Source organism: Moschus berezovskii, chromosome 26 (genome assembly GCF_049115385.1).
Source record: "Moschus berezovskii isolate FMDL1 chromosome 26, NW_MosBer_1.0, whole genome shotgun sequence".
In the NCBI taxonomy this organism is placed as follows: domain Eukaryota; kingdom Metazoa; phylum Chordata; class Mammalia; order Artiodactyla; family Moschidae; genus Moschus; species Moschus berezovskii.
The window spans coordinates 31,751,083-31,770,781 of record NC_142485.1 but is presented as its reverse complement, the minus strand read 5'-3'; the positions used below and the strand labels follow the sequence as shown (position 1 = coordinate 31,770,781).

General features: G+C 42.9%; 1 protein-coding gene across 8 annotated transcripts in view; it reads left to right on the top strand.

The window, feature by feature from the left end:
• Positions 1 to 19,699, top strand: part of TENM3 (teneurin transmembrane protein 3) — a 654,366-nt gene that overhangs the window by 608,813 nt on the left and 25,854 nt on the right. For all 8 annotated transcript variants that reach the window (XM_088832605.1, XM_055416368.2, XM_055416366.2 and 5 more), the window contains one exon: positions 15,370 to 15,545. In XM_088832605.1, coding sequence (XP_088688731.1) covers positions 15,370 to 15,545 — 176 coding nt within the window. The remainder of the gene's footprint in view (positions 1 to 15,369; positions 15,546 to 19,699) is intronic.

Genomic DNA, 19,699 nt, shown 5'->3' with positions numbered 1-19,699 from the left:
ACCCACTTCAGTATTCTTGGGCCGCCCTTGTGGCTCAGCTGGTAAAGAATCCACCTGCAATGCAGGATACCTGGGTTCTATCCCTGGGTTGGGAAGATCCCCTGGAGAAGGGAAAGGCTACCCACTCCAGTATTCTGGCCTGGAGAATTCCATGGACTGTAGTCCTTGTAGTCACAAAGAGTCTGAGACAACTGAGCAACTTTCACTCCCTCATAGCTGGTTAACAGTGTTGTGGGAGTTTCAAGTGAACAGCAGAGGGACTCAGCCATACATATACATGTATCCACACATGCATTCTAAGTTGCTTCGGTTGTGTCTGACTCTTTGCAACCCTATGGATTGTAGCCCACCAGACTACATTCTCCCCCAAACTGCAGTTCTCCCCCAAACTGCCCTCCCATCCAGGCTGGCACATAACATTGAGCAGAGTTCCATGTGCTTACACAGTAGGTCCTTGTTGGTTATCCCTTTTGCATGAAACAGTGTGTACATGACCTTCCCAAACTCCCTTGAAGGGAAACTTCAAAAACATTTGCAGTGAACTTGGCTGATTCCATCAGTACCACATAAAGAAAGGCTTAACTTTTTTTTTAACTTTTTATTTTGTTTTGAGTATAGCCAATTAACATTGTTGTGATAGTATCTGGTGAACAGCAGAGGGATTCAGCCATACATATACATGTATCCCTCTTCCCCCATCTCCCCTTCCATTCAGACTGAGACAGGCTGAACTTCTTATAATTGGTTATTGGGGAATCTGAACTCCACTTAAAAGAACCTTACCACTTAATGCAAATCAGAAATAGCTGGTCATTCTGGAAGCATATGAAAAAGTAACAGGAACATCCAGCCAGGCTATTCGACCAACTTTGTGGAAGAATGGCCCAGCCAGTGTGCCCTATGAACAGTCACATTTCGTGGACTGTGTAAAATCACTTTCCATTACTTGTTCATTCCACTGACATTGCACAAAGCATAAGGGGAAATTAGACGTGCAGAGATGGCATGTTGACAAATGCAAAATAGTCCTGGAAATGAATATCGAGATCCTTAGTATGACTTCTACAATGAAATGCAGAAGCAAATGTACTTTCTGTAGGAACACACCTCTAAAATTATATTAAAAGTCAGTAGAAAAAAATGATCCAATATACAAATATTTTCCATGCAACTTTTCTGGAATAGAACCTGCACATTAGGCTTAGTTCTCCTGTAGCTTAGACTGCTTTTCTTTTTTGACAGATTCCCTTTTAATAAAATGAATGTTCCCCAGCAGCCTGATTTTGTCAGAGGAACAAACCTTTTCAATTGAATTACATTAAAATTCTGTTCTTAACATTCCTTTTGCTCATTTTGGGATCGCAATAGAAAAGGAATAAATTGGAAGTTAATGGCAAGCACTTCCTTTGCACCGTTTTCAAAGTGATAGCAGGCTGTATTGCCAAAGAGACGACAGAAGAGTACAGTAAAAGTGCCCCCATCTGATGAGACTGGGCGGGAGAGCTGTTCTGATGATAAGATCTTCAGGAAATGATGGTGGCATTGGTAGGGTTTCGGTTTAGTTAAAAGCAGGGGGAGAAATAGAGAAATAAGTTTTTAGTACAGTCTAGGACTCAACCTCTGCTCTGTGGGCCATTTTTGAATGTGTTCTTATTTGTTCCTGGGAATTGACAATGCACAGACGTTCATCACATGGGTGACTACTGATTGAACTTCTGCAACACATGTATGGGCTCATGATGACCTAGGATGAGAAATGGGTATACTCCATTTGTGGAGTTGATGTGGGATAGGATAAACAAATTTGGAGGGACTTCGTTGGTAGTCCAGTGGTTAAGACTGCAGACTTCCAATGTAGGAGGTGTGTGGGTTCGATCACCGGTCAGGAAACGCATCCCACATGCTGAGTGACATGGTCAAAAAATAAATCGAAAGCAGTGTTTCTGTTAATTTTCTTCTAGATGTTTACAGCAGAGACATGATTAAAATATTTTTAAGAAATATTTATGCACTGTGAAAAACTGGATTACCATACAAGACAGGAAAAAAAACAGAGCACTTAACCTAAATAATTCAGAACTGTTATATCAGAATGACAAAGGACTTTTTCATATAATATATATAATTATAATAATATAATCGTAGCATAATTATATCGTATATAATTATATAGTCTTATAATTTAGCTGTGGATGAGGAAGGGCCCGCCCTTTGAAGTGTGAGAAACTGTAACACACATTTCTCCGATATTTTGGGGGATTCCTTGGTGTTTGTCATTATTAGTGAGCTGGCAGACCCCAGAATCCTAGTTCATGCCCGTAATACTTCCCCTCATATTCTGATAGTACCGCAAGTCTAATTTAGACCTTATAAGGGTTGTGGTTGTTCAGTAGCTAAGTCATGCCTGACTCTTTACAACCCCGCACACCAGGCTTCTCTGTCCTTCACTATCTCCCAGAGCTTGCTTAAATTCCTGTCCATCGGGTCAGTGATGCCATCCAACCATTTCATCCTTCTTCTCCTTCCCCCAGTCTTTCCTAGCATCAGGGTCTTTTCCAGTGAGTCAGCTCTTTGCATCAGATGGCCAAAATCTTGGAGCTTCAGCATCAGTCCTCCCAATCAATAATCAGGGTTGATTTATTTTAGGACTGACTGGTTTGATCTCCTTGCAGTCAAAGGGACTCTCAAGAGTCTTCTTTAGCACCACAGTTCAAGAGTATGTGTTCTTTGGTTCTCAGCTTTATTTATGGTCCAACTCTCACATCCGTATATAACTACGGGAAAAAACATAGCTTTTGACTATATAGACTTTTGTCAGCAAAGTGATGTCTTTGCTTTTTAATACACTGTCTTGGTTTGTCATAGTTTTTCTTCCAAGGAGCAAACATCTCTTAATTTCATGGCTGCAGTCACTGTCCACAGTGATTTTGGAGCTCAAAAAAATAAAAAACAAATGTCATTGTTTCCATTTTTTCTCCATCTATTTACCATGAAGTGATGGGACCAGATGGCATGATCTTGATTTTTGAATGTTGAGCTTTAAGCCAGCTTTTCCACTCTCATCTTTGACCTTCATCAAGAGGCTCTTTAGTTCCTCTTCCCTTTCTGCCACAAGGGTGGTATCATCTCCATATCTGAGGTTATTGACATTTCTCCTGGCAGCCTTGATTCCAGCTTGAGCTTCATCCAGCCCGGCATTTCACATCTTGCACTCTGCATAGAATTTAAGTAAGCAGGGTGACAATATACAGCCTTGACGTACTCCTTTCCCAATTTGGAAACGGTTCATTGTTCCATGTCCAGTTCTAACTGTTGTTAAAGATGTGGTTGGTGAACATTTATTTATAGAGAAGAGTCTGATAAAACCTATCGCTGGCTCCATTGGAAGTGCATGCATGTGTGCTAAGTTGCTTCAGGGGTGTCCAGCTCTTTGCAACCCCATGGACGACTCTGTCCATGGGATTTTCCAGGCAAAAATACTGGAGTAGTTTGCTATGCCCTCTTCCAGGGAATCTTATTGGCCCAGGGACGGAACCTGCATCTCTTAAGTCGCCTGCCTTGGCCGGCAGGTTCTTTACCACTAATGCTACCTGGGAAGCCCTCCACTGGGAGACTATCGCGTAAATATTTGCTTTATGAGATAGTTCAGACCTTTCCATACCAACAGTTAATGCTGAAAATAGTAACACTTCTCGCTTTTGTTGTTGATTTTTTAAGAATGTATTTACCTATTATTGCATATTTACTGTCTTTTGTTTTATAAAAATAAGGACTTCCTCAGTTGACCTCATTATTAAATAATTAACAAAAAATTAAGACTCCATATTGATAGCACTTTCTTCTGGAATGTTTAGGGTAAAGAGTTGAAAACAGAAAATGTTTCCCATGCAAATACTGTTAAAGTATATTGCTGCCCTGATAGCAGGAAGAATGGCTCCAGGAAAACAAAACCCAATTCTAAACTTGCAATTCTTCACCAGTATAATAGAGTGACTTTTTAGGGTTCACAGGGAATTTCCAAAGCAAAAGAACTTTCATTTCAGAAACTGGAGATACTGTCTTCTTCTGGACAGCAGTTTCTGTCCATGTTATTTATTCTTTTTGTATCCCTACCGTGATTCCTTAAAGAAGTGGCCAGCATTCTTAGACATGCTACAGATGGTCTGGTAGGAAGACAACAGCAGGTGTCAGGTCGTTGATAATCCAGCTCTGAGGTCCCTGAATTAGACTAACTAATATGTGTCGTGAACAGAAGATTTCTTCATTGCTGATGAATAAACCCTCTTTCCTTAGACCTCCTCTTCTGTTTACTTGCTATCCATCTAGCTCTGGGGTCCCCTTGTCTGATGCCCCTGTGATAAGCCTGGTTATCCCCTTCACTTAGTATTAGGGATTCTTCTATGCTGTTCTTCATACGATTTTAAAACAATTATCCCATGTTATATTTCCTTAGCTGGAGTAATTCCAGGGAGACACAAAAGATCTTACCTACTGGAAATGTATTATTTAAAAAGTTCATAGCCAGAGCAAGACCTCACTTCTTACACTCGAATGCACACAAAAACAGACCCAGTGTATTGAGTTGGGCAATAGAATAAATTATTTAATAGCTACTGGCATTTCACAGCTCTCTGCTTGCTTACCCCATAAAACACAAAGCGTGTGAGTGTATCTGGAGGTACTCTGTCAGGTTAGAGAAGACAACGTGGGGGGAAAAACTGAGTTCTGGCTGATGAGTTGGTGGCAGTTTTCTGTCTTGGGACTTTGAATATTTGGAGCTTTATATATGAGGGGTTGACTCTGTGGTCTGTCATCGGTTCCATTCAGATTCAACGAGCAAATAAATGAGTTTCCACTCTTACATGTTTATGTAGGTATATATGGGTCTCCGGCCTCTCATTCAGGTTCTTTATTGTCCTTCTTTCAAGCTTAGCAATTTCAGAATGATCCTCTCAGTTCATTTCTTTGTAATGAATGTAACTCTGTGCCCGTGCAGACCCGCGGCGGCCACTGACAACAGTTCTGATCGTCCCGGAGAGGATGGAAAAGGGAATCTCAGAGAAGAGAGAGGCGGTGTAAATAATATCTGGACTTCATGTCCAAAATAGTGTGCAGACAGCACAGATAACCTGGGAAAACTTGCTGGTGGTTATTCCAGATCCGAAAGATGGATCCAGACTCATTGACAGTGTTGTTCAGTCACTCAGTCGTGTCTGACTCTCTGCGACCCCGTGGACTGCAGCATTCCAGGCTTCCCTGTCCTTCATCATCTCCCAGAGCTTGCTCAAACTCATCTCCGTCGAGTCAGTGATGCCATCCAACCATCTCATCCTCCGTCGTCCCCTTCTCCCGCCTTCAGTCTTTCCCAGCATCAGGGTCTCTTCCAATGAGTCGGCTCTTCACATCAGGCGTCCAAAGTATTGGAGCTTCAGCTTCAGCATCAGTCCTTCCAGTGGATATTCAGGGTTGATTTCCTTTAGGATTGACTGGTTTGATCTCCTTGCAGTCCAAGGGATTCTCAAGAGTCTTCTCCAACACCATAAATCAAAAGCATCAGTTCTTCGATGCTCAGCCTTCTTTATGGTCCAACTCTTGCCTCCATACATGACTATGGGAAAAACCACAGCTTTGACTAGATGGACCTTTGTCAGCAAAGTAATGTCTCTGCTTTTAAATATGCTGTCTAGGTTGGTCATAGATTTTCTTCCAAGGAGCAAGCGTTTTTTAATTTCATGGCTGCAGTCACTGTCCACAGTGATTTTGGAGCCCAAGAAAATAAAGTCTATAAACTGTTTCCACTGTTTCCCCATCTATTTGCCATGAAGCGATGGGACCAGATGCCATGATCTTGGTTTTTGAATGCTGAGTTTTAAGCCAGCTTTTTCACTCTCCTCTTTCACTTTCATCAAGATGCTCTTTAGTTCTTCTTTGCTTTCTGCCATAAGGGAGGTGTTCTCTGCGTATCTGAGGTTATTGATATTTCTCCCAGCATTGACAGTGAATCATGTCTAAATAGCCAGACATCTACATCAGTCTGTATTCTCCTGATATGTGTGTGTGTGTGTGTAACTGTAATAGCTCATGATGTTAGAAAAATTATAGAGTCATCTTCCTTGGAACAAACTGAGAGAATAACCTTTCCCTTGGTAGACATCTGACACCTAATCCTAAAAACTCAAACACTGAAACATTTCATTGCCATTTCTGCCCAAAACTGCATTAACAACAAAGCTGCCCATTTTACAAACACATCTCTAAAAATGGTACCCAATTCCTTTTCCTTATTTTCCTTTTTCTTACTGTCCTCATGGAAAAAATCATTTATTGCATTAAGTGTGATTTTAAGAGATTTAAAAAGCAGATCACTTAAATTCATTGGGAAATGTTATGGTTGATTTCCATTTTTTGCTATTTTAATTGTTTAATAATTTTACTTTAAATTTTTAACCAGTATGGTTAGTCCCAGGGACATCAGTAAAACAAAGAAAAAGAAAATGTATAGACAATTGAATAATTGTACACTTTTGTACATTTCAAACATTAACCCTTTAAATCTTTGTACATTTGAAACATTAACCCAAACGCTACTATTGCTACCAAGGCAATACTTTTTACTAATACTTGATTTAGTATTAGTCTTCTACAGTTTTAAGAAACAGTCTTCTAGTTTTAAGAAATCATTCATTCTGTCCAGATTTCAAAGCAGGAAGGGAAATGGAGAAATTGTGTGTTATTCAGATTATTTGAGAAAATCCAAGAAAAATTAAAAACCAGATTAATCTGTCAGATTATTTTCAGCCTATCTCACAATATATATAATAATAGAATATGTTCCATATTTTCTCACTATAATTTGCAGTGTGTCAATAGTGGCAAGCCTACATTAACTCTTTTGGTGTGTTTTATCTAGGCAATTAATGTTCAGTTGCTCCATAATGGTTCAGGTAAATGCAGCTTCTCAAAGTGTCAAATTCCTTCCTTAAACTAATTACATAGCTGTCTAAACTGGATGATCCGATAGCATCCTATCTGAGTGTGTCAGCAACTTCCTTTACAGGGTGATCTTCAGATGATTTACTCTGAGACCAAGTTACATACTCCAGCCATTTTAAAGGGTTGTTTGATAACCGGGAAAGAAATCTACACAGTGACAACCAGTGAAAGGAAACTTTATTATTTTATAATCCCAGAACTGAAGATGGACAGTTGGTGTTTTCCAGAGACTGTCTGGCGTCTCTGACTCATTCCGAGGATATCAAAATAAAAGCAACTTCAGCCTCCCTCCCTCCTGGCTACCCTCATTTCTCAGCCTCCCAGAGAAGGCCCCTTGCCTGGGTTCAAGGATCCTGGTTTCAGAATGTCTTGAGGCGTCAAAGCAAGTTAATATGGACACTGTTCTCTTCTGTTCTCTGCCCCAGGGTTGGGGGAGGAGACCTAGGGAAGAGATAAGATGATTGGGGATATCGTCATCTCTGACTCCTCTTAGCATCCCCTCTTAAAAACACACATACTTCCAAACAGAGCTCCTAGACCTCAGTTCATCCCAAAATTCAGCCAGTCTAATGGTTCTTAAAGTTGTTGTTGGTCAGTCGCTCAGTTGTGTCTGACTCTTTGCAGCCCCGTGGACTATAGCTCGCCAGGCTTCCCTGTCCTTCACTGTCTCCCAGAGTTTGCTCAAACTCATGTCGATGGAGCCGATCATGCCATCGACTTAAAGTGAGACCTTCAGAGGTACAAAGCAAGGTGAGCAAGCCAAGGTGGGGTGTTCCTGGCCAGAGTCAAACATTTACTCAGGAGGCAGAGCATGGCAGGCTTTAGACAGAACATGCAGCTCAGAATGACAGGAGCATAGAGCATGCGTGGAAGTAGAGGGAGATGATAATTCTGATGTGGCAGGACTTTATCCACTTGGTGATCCAGTTAGACAGTGCTCCCATAAAGGAGTCTTCCCCAGGGAAGCATAGTGCTCCCTCTGACATCAGTATAAGGATGGACTGAATGTAGAAAAGTAGGAGGCTGAAAAAGGAGGAGAAGGGAAATAGGAGATAGTAAATCTAATTGAGTGGTGAAGGTCTGACCCACAGTTGGGTATGGAAATTTCAAAGAAAGAGGTAAGTTAGTCATCAGGAAATGAAATACAGCTTGAGGACTTAATGCACGAGAGGAGGGAAAAGAAAATCCACTAACCTAGTGACCGAATGGGTAGGAAATACAGGGAAGATGCAGGATGGAAGAGAAAGATGAGCTCTGAGTTGGAAATTATGATTTGAGGGACCATAACCTCAGATATGCAGATGACACCACCCTTATGGCAGAAAGTGAAGAGGAACTCAAAAGCCTCTTGATGAAAGTGAAAGAGGAGAGTGAAAAGGTTGGCTTGAAGCTCAACATTCAGAAAACAAAGATCATGGCATCTGGTTCCATCACTTCTTGGGAAATAGATGGGGAAACAGTGGAAACAGTGTCAGACTTTATTTTTCTGGGCTCCAAAATCACTGCAGATGCTGATTGCAGCCATGAAATTAAAAGACGCTTGCTCCTTGGAAGGAAAGTTATGACCAACCTTGATAATATATTAAAAATCAGAGACATTACTTTGCCAACAAAGGTCCGTCTAGTCAAGGCTATGGTTTTTCCCGTGGTCATGTATAGATGTGAGAGTTGGACTGTGAAGAAAGCTGATCGCCGAAGAATTGATGCTTTTGAACTGTGGTGCTGGAGAAGACTCTTGAGAGTCCCTTGGACTGCGAGGAGAGCCAACCAGTCCATTCTAAAGGCTATCAATCCTGGGTGTTCATTGGAAGGACTGATGCTAAAGCTGAAACTGCAATACTTTGGCCACCCCATGCGACGAGTTGACTCACTGGAAAAGATTCTGATGCTGGGAAAGGTTGGGGGCGGGAAGAGAAGGGGACGACAGAGAATGAGATGGCTGGATGGCATCACCGACTCTGTGGACGTGAGTTTGAGTGAACTCCGGGTGTTGGTGATGGACAGGGAGGCCTGGCGTGCTGTGATTCATGGGGTTGCAGAGAGTCGGACACGACTGAGCGACTGAACTGAACTGAACTGAGTCCACCCCTGCATGTGGTCAAACATGGCCGGTGAGAACTCAGGGTGAGGGACTTCCCTGGTGGTCCAGTGGCTGGGACCCTGAGCTCCCAACGCAGGCGGCCGGGGTTTGATCCCGGGTCAGAGAACTAGATCCTGCATGCTCCAACTGAGACCCGGTGCAGCTAGCTAAATAAAAAAGAAAGGAAAGGAACTCTGGGTAAGTCAGTTTTAGAAATGTGGGCATGGGGGCTGTGGGAAAAACGGAGCCACGAGTGTAAATGAACTCCTACTGGGAAGATCTGGTTAGAGAGGAAAAAGTGTGAATATATATGAATTTACAGACATGATCCTCTTAGCACTTGAGACAAAATTCATTTGAAATAATATCTTTTGGTGTTTTTCTTATCTTGCATCTTCCCTGTTATTTTTGGCAATATGTGTATAGGTAGGTAGCAGACAGCTAAGTACCAGACGAACCCATGATTTAGAAACTAGTTGATTGTTCTGCTTCCCGTGATGATGGAAACATTTTGCATTTTCTCTTCAAAATCTGATTTTTTGAGGCTTGCTCACCGACAGCATCTGCTCTTGAATTCAAATAAATTATCATTTGCCTGTGAGATCATTGGTAAAATATATAAACCTCAGGTTCCTTCCCAGATACTGAAATGTGAATTCTTCAGGATGTGCGTATTATAAATCCCATGATGGCTGTTAGGATTCAGTCCACCGTGAGAAGTTTAAATCAGGTTCTGGTTTTGCTGTTTGCCTATGTCCTTCATCAGAAATGCAGATCCAGGAATGATTTGTATATATGCTTTTGTTATGAAAAGGTTGGTAATTGTGTTCTGTATTGCAGTGACAGAGAAGTTATTACAGATTAGCACTGTGAAAAAAGAATTGCCATACAGATGGCAAGACTGGGGGGATTTTTTGTTTTGTTTTGTTTTATTTTACTGGCTGTTAAATGATGAAAGGAAATTGAAACCAAAGGAACTCTGATAGATGGGAGGAGAAAATTCTCCCTCTGTTTCATGGGGACAGTGGAAAAGACAGGTTGATTAAGGCTTTCTTGGGAGTCCCTACTGTGACTGGTGGCTCAGAATTTTGAGCAAGTGGCAAAGAATCTGCCTGCAATGCAGGAGACGCAGATTTGATCCCTCGGTCAGGAAGATCCCCTGGAGGAGGGCATGGCTACCCACTCCAGTATTCTTGTCTGGAGAATCCCATGGACAGAGGAGCCTGACGGGTTACAGTCCATAGGGTTGCAAAGAGTTGAACACGACTGAGGCGACTTAGGACACTCGCCTGGGGCTTCATGCCATGGGCATGCAGGATCTTAGTTCCCTGACCAGGGATTGAACCCTTGCCCCTTTGCATTCAAAGCAGAGTCTTAACAGCTGGATTACCAGGGAAGTTGACACACACACACACACTGCTCTTTTTTTTTTTTTGCTATTGAATTTTTTTTTTTAGTTTTTGAGAACTTTGTTTCCACCTGAACATCTATGCAGTATTCAGTCTGTGGGTCTTAGTTGGCGACAGTCTTAGTCAATGTCTGTCTCAGCTGAGGGACTGCTAGGGATGTTTGAGCAGAGAAGTGTTACCCTCGGGAGCAGGGGCATGGCATGGCTTAGAAGATGGATTTGGTAGCCATGGATATGGGGCGAGGCAGCAAAACCAACTTTGCAATCTAGGGCGGCTGTGGGAGTGGAAAGATACGTGCGAAACGTTATGAAGGCAAAGGAGAATGTCAGGAACTTCTTGTCTATAAGGGGGTGTGAGAGAGAGGATTTCACATCAGGATGGAAATCAGCATTTTCAACTGAGATGGTCTGAGCCTCTGGCTTTCCGGGGCATTTGTCGAGAATCCTGCTGTTAAGGAAACTTAAAAAGAGATTTAAAAATATACCACAAAGGCTAAAACAGCAAGTCTAGGCAAAAACACAATCAAAATTAAAGATGAACAAATAGAGAAACCTCAACACAGGGGCAGCCCATCAGCGAAGGAGCAGAAGGTCATGGAGAGCCTGAGGGAGTTTGTCTTTTCCAGCGAGGGGCTGTTGTCAAGAGGGGTCAACCGGGAGCAGAAAGGAATGTGCTGTGTGATGAATCTGAAACTACGAGGTTGAGGCCAAATGAGTGGAAGGGGTGAGGGGCATGAAAGCGATGTTCCAGTCAGATTCCCTGGAGCCTGTAGCGTTGTGAATTCAAAAGCTCATAAAAGAAAACCATGTCTCAAATCTACAAGCTAGGCAGGCTAGCTCACGAGCAAGGCCAGGCAGCGTTCCGAAGCGCCACAACGCTGCACAGGGGCAGAGACTGTGTCCAGAGGCGTGTATTTGATGAGAAGGCCCCGTTAGAACCTGGGATCAAAGCTTTTCGGAGGACGGCCGGACATCAGCTGTTGCATTGGTTTTCTGCTTTTGCTAAAGATGGGATCACCTCCCTGTCTGACAGGCATCCCATTCTCCCTCCCTCCCTCCCTCATCCAGGGTCCCCTGGTAATTCTAATGTCTGCCATCCATCTTGTTTCACTTCTGTTGTCCTAGCTGCAAATCTGTGCAAAAGTTCTCACGGATCCACAGTGAAATGGAAAAAAAAAAAAACATAATGATGGGAGAGAATGTGTTCATAAAGCTTTACTTTTTCCTTGTCAAGAATGGTCTCCCCCTGAAGTTAGGTCCTTTTTCCCTGCAGCGTGGCTAAATAACCTCTTTTTATGAAAAGATGCTGGTAACAGCTGAAGAATTTTCAAAGTTCTCTGTTGGCTCCCAATCTTACTTTTTGTCTTGGTTTGTAAAATCGGCGAGTCTGGGGAGGAGTCCCTGCGTGAGCTGTCACCCCACCCCTGGGCTCCTTTAAGCTTGATTAAAGCCTTGCTTCTCCTAAGAAGCTTCATCACAGTCCCCAGTGGTGACCCCTGTCCAGGGCCTCCCTCCATCATCTCTCAGCGCCTCCCAGGACCCTCTGCTTCAGCGGGCTCTTCCATGCCCTGACTTCAGAGCCTGTCCTTCCTCACGCCTCCACACCCTCTCCCTGCCTGTTTTCTTGACTGTCTATGTCCCATGCCTTCCTTATCTTCCCATCTAAATCTGAGTCTATTTCAAGGCCCAGTATAGGGCCCTACCTTGACGTGGCGCTTGCCTGCCACCCCAGCAGGACCTCATGCCATCACCTGCACTCGGCGGGCTCTGGACCACCAGGCTTCTGATGCTCTTCATACCCACAGTTCCCTCATGCTGAAACTTGCCTACAAACTTTATTCAGAAACTGGTAGGTGACCAGCGGGGTAGATGCTCTAAAGGTCCTTTGGAAAATAGCAGCTTTCCTGGCCAGCCCCATGCAAGCCCTTCAGCCCTCTGAGTGCCTCACTTTTTACATGCAGCCCCTAGTCTGAAAGCACAAACTCAGGACTTCTAGGGCTACACTGTGGAGCCGGGCCACTAAGATGCCAGCTTAACCCTCTGTCATTCTAACTGCACTGCCTACAAAGGCTACTTGTAGCTTTATTTCCCAAAGAACCAGAGGCAAACAGGTGAGCGTCTGAATGCGCAGCGCCCTGTGCTCGAAGGCAGCATCCTGTGATAGGAAATGCCTGCCCAGCAGGACGGGAACTGCGGGGTTGGCCAATGAAAGAGCAGTGGCAAGGATGGGAGAAATGCTTTCCGCAGGAGAAAGGTGATGCGCCCGCTGTAGATTGAATGGCGCTAGAAAACATAAACCAACAAAGGAGACAGAAAAGGGCAGGTGAGTGACAGCAGCAGGAATGGATCAGCGGCGTGCTGGCAGGTGGCATCATCCATATGAAGCTGTCGTTCTCCACTCTTAAGTCAAGCACTGTGATTTACAGACGGGCTCGGGGACCTGGGCCCATTGCTTGGAAGTACCAGGCATGGGCCCATCGTGAGACGCAGAGGGAGAGCCTGATCAAATCACCTAACCACATCTGATTTTCATTTGTCCGTCTGTAAAATAGGAAGGGAGGCAAGGGTTGATGAAGTACTGAATTGCTTCTTATATAGGAGGATGCAAAAGGATGTCAGTTTCTCTTCAAAATTTTTCTGTGGCTTTTTCCTTCCCATTTTATTGACACATAATGGACAGACAGCACTGTTTAAAGTGTACAGCACAGTGGTTTGACTTAGGTAGGTCATGAAATGAGTATCACAGTTTGGTGAACATTCATCATCTTTTATAGATAAAACATTAAAGAAATAGAAAAATTTTTGCTTATGATGAGAACTCTTGGGATGTACTCTGTTAACAACTTTTATATATATAACATACAGAAGTTTAATTATTGGAGAAGGAAATGACAACCCATCCCAGTATTCTGGCTTAGGAAATCCCATGGACAGAGAAGCCTGTCGCAAAAGAGTCATACGTGACTTAGCAACTAAACAACAACAACAGTGTTAATTGTATTTATCTGGTTGTATGTTGCATCCCTGGTACTTATTTACTTTAGGGTGTTAATTTCTGTAAAAATACAGTAACTTTTTCTCCATCTTATCCTGTGAGAAATATAAAGCAATGCAAGAATTATGTCCTGGTTAACATTGCACTTTAGGCTGGTATGGTCAGTAATTCTATAAACCTAGGCTTGTTTGTTTCTTCAAAAGTAATAATGTCTTCAAAAAAAAAAGTAATGACAGCAGGAAGCCCTGTTGAGTTTCTTTCATTGATGCCTTAATCTGCTAGGGGCATTTGGGTTGCTGGGGAAGAGAAGGAGTCTCCCTCCTTTTTTATTTCAGCTCTGCCTTTTGTGGGTCCAAACAATGATTACACTTAATGGTGCAGTTTCTTTCTCTCCGTCTCTCCATCGCCCGCCTCCTCTCCTGAGTGCCCGTTCCTGCCGCTGGCGAAGCAGCAAGGCAGATTGTCAGATCAAGTCAGTCAAACCCCTGGTCTGACCGATACTGTCCCCACTGAATTAATGGGGCCTGAACGGACGTCCCTCTCTCCCCTCCCAACTTTCCACCTTCCTGTCTCCACCGTGACTTTGTCCTTGTGGAATTCTCTCCCTCAGATACCTAGATGCAGCTCCTAATTCCTGACTCCATTTCTCTGAGTGACACTATCAAAGCGCACTGTCCTTTTATTCCAGAGTAACATTCAGTACTTTTTCTTCTACCCGCATCTCTTTGCTGCCCCATCTTTACACCTTTTCTATTACAGCTTCACTTTTCCCCTTTCCTGGTGACTTCTGTCTTTCACGATTACGATGCTTTCATCTCCTAGTTCTGTATCCAGACTTATTTTCAGTAGGATGTGGTTCAGCGCTCCATGTCTTAGATCTTTTGTTAGTGAAGCAACTTTAGTGTAAATATGAAATCCTATCTTAAATGCATTTTTGTCCTAGGGAAGTCCCTGTTTTCTCATTCAATATTTGCTCCCCTCCCTCCGCTTCTTTAAAGCACATTGTCATTTTTGAAATTTTCTCTGGTGCTGCCACCAGTAGAAAAGTCATCTCCCAAAATCAATGTTAGTAAAATGTTATCTCTCTAATGCATAGTTATGATTAAAGGATAGCTTTTTAAGGTACATCCTAACATTTCAATTATAAGTTCCTCCTTATATATATGCTAAGAAAGAGTTAATGTATAATAAATAGTCATTAAATGTCAGGAAGTTTACATCTCATTTCAGTAAACATAATCATCATTCAAAACACCATTCCTGTAATGTCAGTATAGACTAGATTATCACCACCCCCACCAACATTTAAGTCCCGGTGTACCATTATGAAGTATGTCAATCACTGAGAAATAGTCTTTTTAAAAGTCTTTATTATACTAATTTGTTGAAGATGTCTCAAGATACTGAAGGAATATCTTTACATATGCAAATATATAACATGAATGTATATATACCATTTTGCAAAGTTATAATTTTTTCATATCACACTGCCATAGAGGGCATAAGTTAGTAAAACCTTCAAACAGGATATAACAGTGAATTAAATCTACTTTGTAGAGAATATGGAGGAATACTAAGAAATTTAATATCACCAAACATGTTCCCTTTGAAACAGCAAATTAGATGTGCAGGAGGATTTTGGTCACACTTCAAAGAAAAATGTGCTGAGGTGGAGAACTGTCTGTTTACTTTCCCTCTCAACGGCATGGCTTTTCTATGTTAAACAGGCTTCTGATGACTTCAAAGCATATTTGAAGTCCTCACTCAGCAGCTCCTGCAAAAAGACAAATACGCTTCCAAACGTGTGCAGCTAATATTGCCGCCAACTCTCGTGTAAGTAAGAAGACTCTGCAGTTGCCTGTTTACCACCCAGTTCATTCTTCTCTTATTCAGCTATGACAGTGAAGGTCGTCTGACCAATGTGACATTTCCCACCGGCGTGGTCACCAACCTTCATGGAGACATGGACAAGGCGATCACAGTGGACATTGAGTCGTCCAGCCGAGAAGAAGATGTCAGCATCACTTCAAATCTGTCCTCCATTGACTCGTTCTACACCATGGTTCAAGGTAGGCATGAAAGCATAGCTTTCAATGGCCCTGTTTAAAATACCGCTCGCACGGAAGTAGCATGTGGCCATCCCCCTCCCTCCCTGTGCTTTTTCTAAGATGAGCTTAGGGAAGGGAAGGTGGGAATGTAAACCTCTAGAGATAGAATGAGAAGCCTCATATCTCCATGTAATGTTTATTTAGTGACATAAGAGCTTAGCAGGTGGAGCGATGGTAAAGAACCCGCCTGCCAATGCAGGGATGCAAGAGACCCAGGTTCAATACCTCGGTTGGGAAGATCCGCTAGAGAAGGAAATGGCAACCCACTCTAGTATTCTTGCCTGGAAAAACCCAAGGACAGAGGAGCCTGGTGGGCTACAGTCAGTCCAGTTCAGTTGCTCAGCCATGTCCAACTCTTTGTGGACAAAGAGTCCAGATCACCAGGCCTCCCTACCATCACCAACTCCCAGAATCCACCCAAACTAATGTCCATTGAGTCAGTGATGCCATCCACCCATCTCTGTCGTCCCCTTCTCCTCCTGCCCTCAGTCTTTCCCAGCATCAGGGTCTTTTCCAGTGAGTCAGCTCATTGCATCAGGTGGCCAAAGTATTGGAGTTTCAGCTTCAAATCAGTCCTTCCAGTGAACACCCAGGACTGATCTCCTTTAGAATGGACTGCTTGGATCTCCTTGCAGTCCAAGGGACTCTCAAGAGTCTTCTCCAACACCACACTTCAAAAGCATCAATTCTTCAGTGATCAGCTTTCTTCACAGTCCAACTCTCACATCCATACATGACCACTGGAAAAACCATAGCCTTGACTAGACAGAACTTTTTTGGCAAAATAATGTCTCTGCTTTCTAATATGCTGTCTAGGTTGGTCATAACTTTCCTTCCAAGGACCAAACATATTTTAATCTCATGGCTGCAGTCAGCATCTGCAGTGATTTTGGAACCCAAAACTCTAAAGTCAGATACTGTTTCCACCATTTCCCGTCTATTTGCCATGAAGTGATGGGACCAGATGCTATGATCTTTCTGAATGTTGAGCTTTAAGCCAACATTTTCACTCTCCTCTTTCACTCTCATCAAGAGGCTGTTTAGTTCTTCTTCACTTTCTGCCATAAGGGTGGTGTCATCTGCATATCTGAGGTTATTGATATTTCTCCTGGCAATCTTGATTCCAGCTTGTACTTCCTCCAGCCCAGTGTTCCTCATGATGTACTCTGCATATAAGTTAAATAAACAGGGTGACAATATACAGCCTTGACGTATTCCTTTTCCTAGTTGAAACCAGTCTGTTGTTCCATGTCCAGTTCTGACTGTTGCTTCCTGACCTGCATACAGGTTTCTCAAGAGGCAGGTCAGGTGGCCTGGTATTCCCATGTCTTTCAGGATTTTCCACAGTTTATCGCAATCCACACAGTCAAAGGCTTTGGCATAGTCAATGAGCAGAAATAGATGTTTTTCTGGCACTCTTTTGCATTTTCGATGATCCAGCGGATGTTGGCAATTTGATCTGTGGTTCCTCTATCTTTTCTAAAACCAGTTTGAACATCTGGAGATTCACGGTTCACATATTGTTAAAGCCTGGCTTGGAGAATTTTGAGCATGACTTTAGTAGCGTGTGAGATGAGTGCAATTGTGCGGTAGTTTGAGCATTCTTTGGCATTGCCTTTCTTTGGGATTGGAATGAAGACTGACCTTTTCCAGTCCCAGGGCCACTGCTGAGTTCTCCAAATTTGCTGGCATATTGAGGGCAGCATTTTCACAGCATCATCTTTCAGGATTTGAAATAGCTCAACTGCAATTCCATCACCTCCACTAGCTTTGCTTGTAGTGATGCTTCCTAAGGCCCATTTGACTTCACATTCCAGGATGTCTGGCTCTAAGTGAGTGATCACATCATCATGATTATCTGGGTTGTAAAGATCTTTTTTGTACAGTTCTTCTGTGTATTCTTGCCACCTCTTTTTAATATCTTCTGCTTCTGTTAGGCCCATACCATTTCCGTACTTTATTGAGCCTATCTTTGCATGAAATGTTCCCTTGGTATCTCTGATTTTCTTGAAGAGATCTCTAGTATTTCCCATTCTGTTGTTTTCCTCTATTTCAGATGCTTATATCTTTCCTTTTCTCCTTTGCTTTTGGCTTCTCTTCTTTTCACAGCTATTTGTAAGGCCTCCTCAGGCAGCCATTTTGCTTTTTTGCATTTCTTTTTCTTGGGGATGGTCTTGCTCCCTGTCTCCTGTACAATGTCATGAACCTCCATCCATAGTTCATCAGGCACTCTGTCAGTCAGATCTAGTACCTTAAATCTATTTCTCACTTCCATTGTATAATCATAAGGGATTTGATTTAGGTCATACCTGAACGGTTTAGTGGTTTTCCCCATTTTCTTCAATTTAAGTCTGAATTTGGCAATAAGGAGTTCATGATCTGAGCCACAGTCAGCTCCCGGTCTTGTTTTTGCTAACTGTATAGAGCTTCTCCATCTTTGGTTGCAAAGAATATAATCAATCTGATTTCACTGTTGGCCATCTGGTGATGTCCATGTGTAGAGTCTTTTCTTGTGTTGTTGGAAGAGGGTGTTTGCTATGACCAGTGCATTTTCTTGGCAAAACTCTATTAGCCTTTGCCCTGCTTCATTCCATACTCTGAGGCCAAATTTGCCTGTTATTCCAAGTGTTTCTTGACTTCCTAATTTTGCATTCCAGTCCCCTATAATGAAAAGGACATCTCTTGGGGGTGTTAGTTCTAAAAAGTCTTGCAGATCTTCATAGAACCATTCAAATTCAGCCTCTTCAGCATTACTGGCCGGGGCATAGACTTGGATTACCGTGATATTGAATGGTTTGCCTTGGAAATGAACAGAGATCATTCTGTCATTTTTGAGACTGCATCCAAGTACTGCATTTCGGACTCTTTTGTTGACTATGATGGCTACTCCATTTCTTCTAAGTGATTCTTGCCGACAGTAGTAGATATAATGGTCATCTGAGTTAAATTCACCCAATCCAGTCCATTTTAGTTTGCTGATTCCTAGAATGTCGACGTTCACTCTTGCCATCTCCTGTTTGACCACTTCCAATTTGCCTTGGTTCATGGACCTAACATTCCAGGTTCCTATGCCATATTGCTCTTTACAGCATTGGACCTTGCTTCTATCACCAGTCACATCCACAGCTGGGTGGTGTTTTTGGTTTGGCTCCATCCACAGCCTTGTATAACTCAATGAAACTAAGCCATGCCGTGTAGGGCCACCCAAGAAGGACAGGTCATGGTGCAGAAGTCTGACAGAATGTGGTCCACTGGAGAAGGGAATGGCAAACCACTTCAGTATTCTTGCCTTGAGAACCCCATGAACAGTATGAAAAGGCAGACAGGTAGGACACTGAATGAGGAGCTCCCCAGGTCGGTGGGTGCTCAATATGCTCCAGTCAGTTCATGGGGTCGCAGAGAGTCCATGGAGGAATACTAAGAAATCTAACTTATCAGAGTCAGACACGACTGAGCACACACATACATATTTAAAATCACATCATATCTAAATATTTCTGCTAACCTAGAAATGGTCTTGTTTCTTTCCCACTTAATAAGTTAATTCTCACTCTCTGCTTGTCTCATCAATCCCTTTTTGCATCACTGGCCATGGAAGGACAGCAGCGTGGGGTCAAGCACTTTCTGAATCCGTGTGTGATGCAGTCTTTGAATCCACGTCTCATACCATCACTGGAAACTTATACCAAATTCCAAGTATTTATATAATATCCGGGCCTTCCATTTTATCATTCAGTATATGGACTTCCCTGGGGGCTCAGATGGTAAAGAATCTGCCTGCAGTGCAGGAGGCACAGGTTCAATCCCTGGGTCAGGAGGATCCCCTGGAGAAGGGAATGGCAACTCACTCTAGTTTCTTGCCTGGAGAATCCCATGCACAGAGGAGCTTGGCGGGCTCCAGTCCATGGGGTCACAGAGTCAGACACAACTGAGCGACTAACACTTACCACTTTCATGTAGGCATAAACATCCAATAGCTCCATGATAGAGCCTCCCACCATATTCCTTTTTAATGTAATCTTCAGGAAGCACATTTACAATGACCGCTGCAACTGTGAGGGCATTGCTCTAAGACTAATTGTTGAATCTGAGTTACACTTCAGATTATGGCTAGA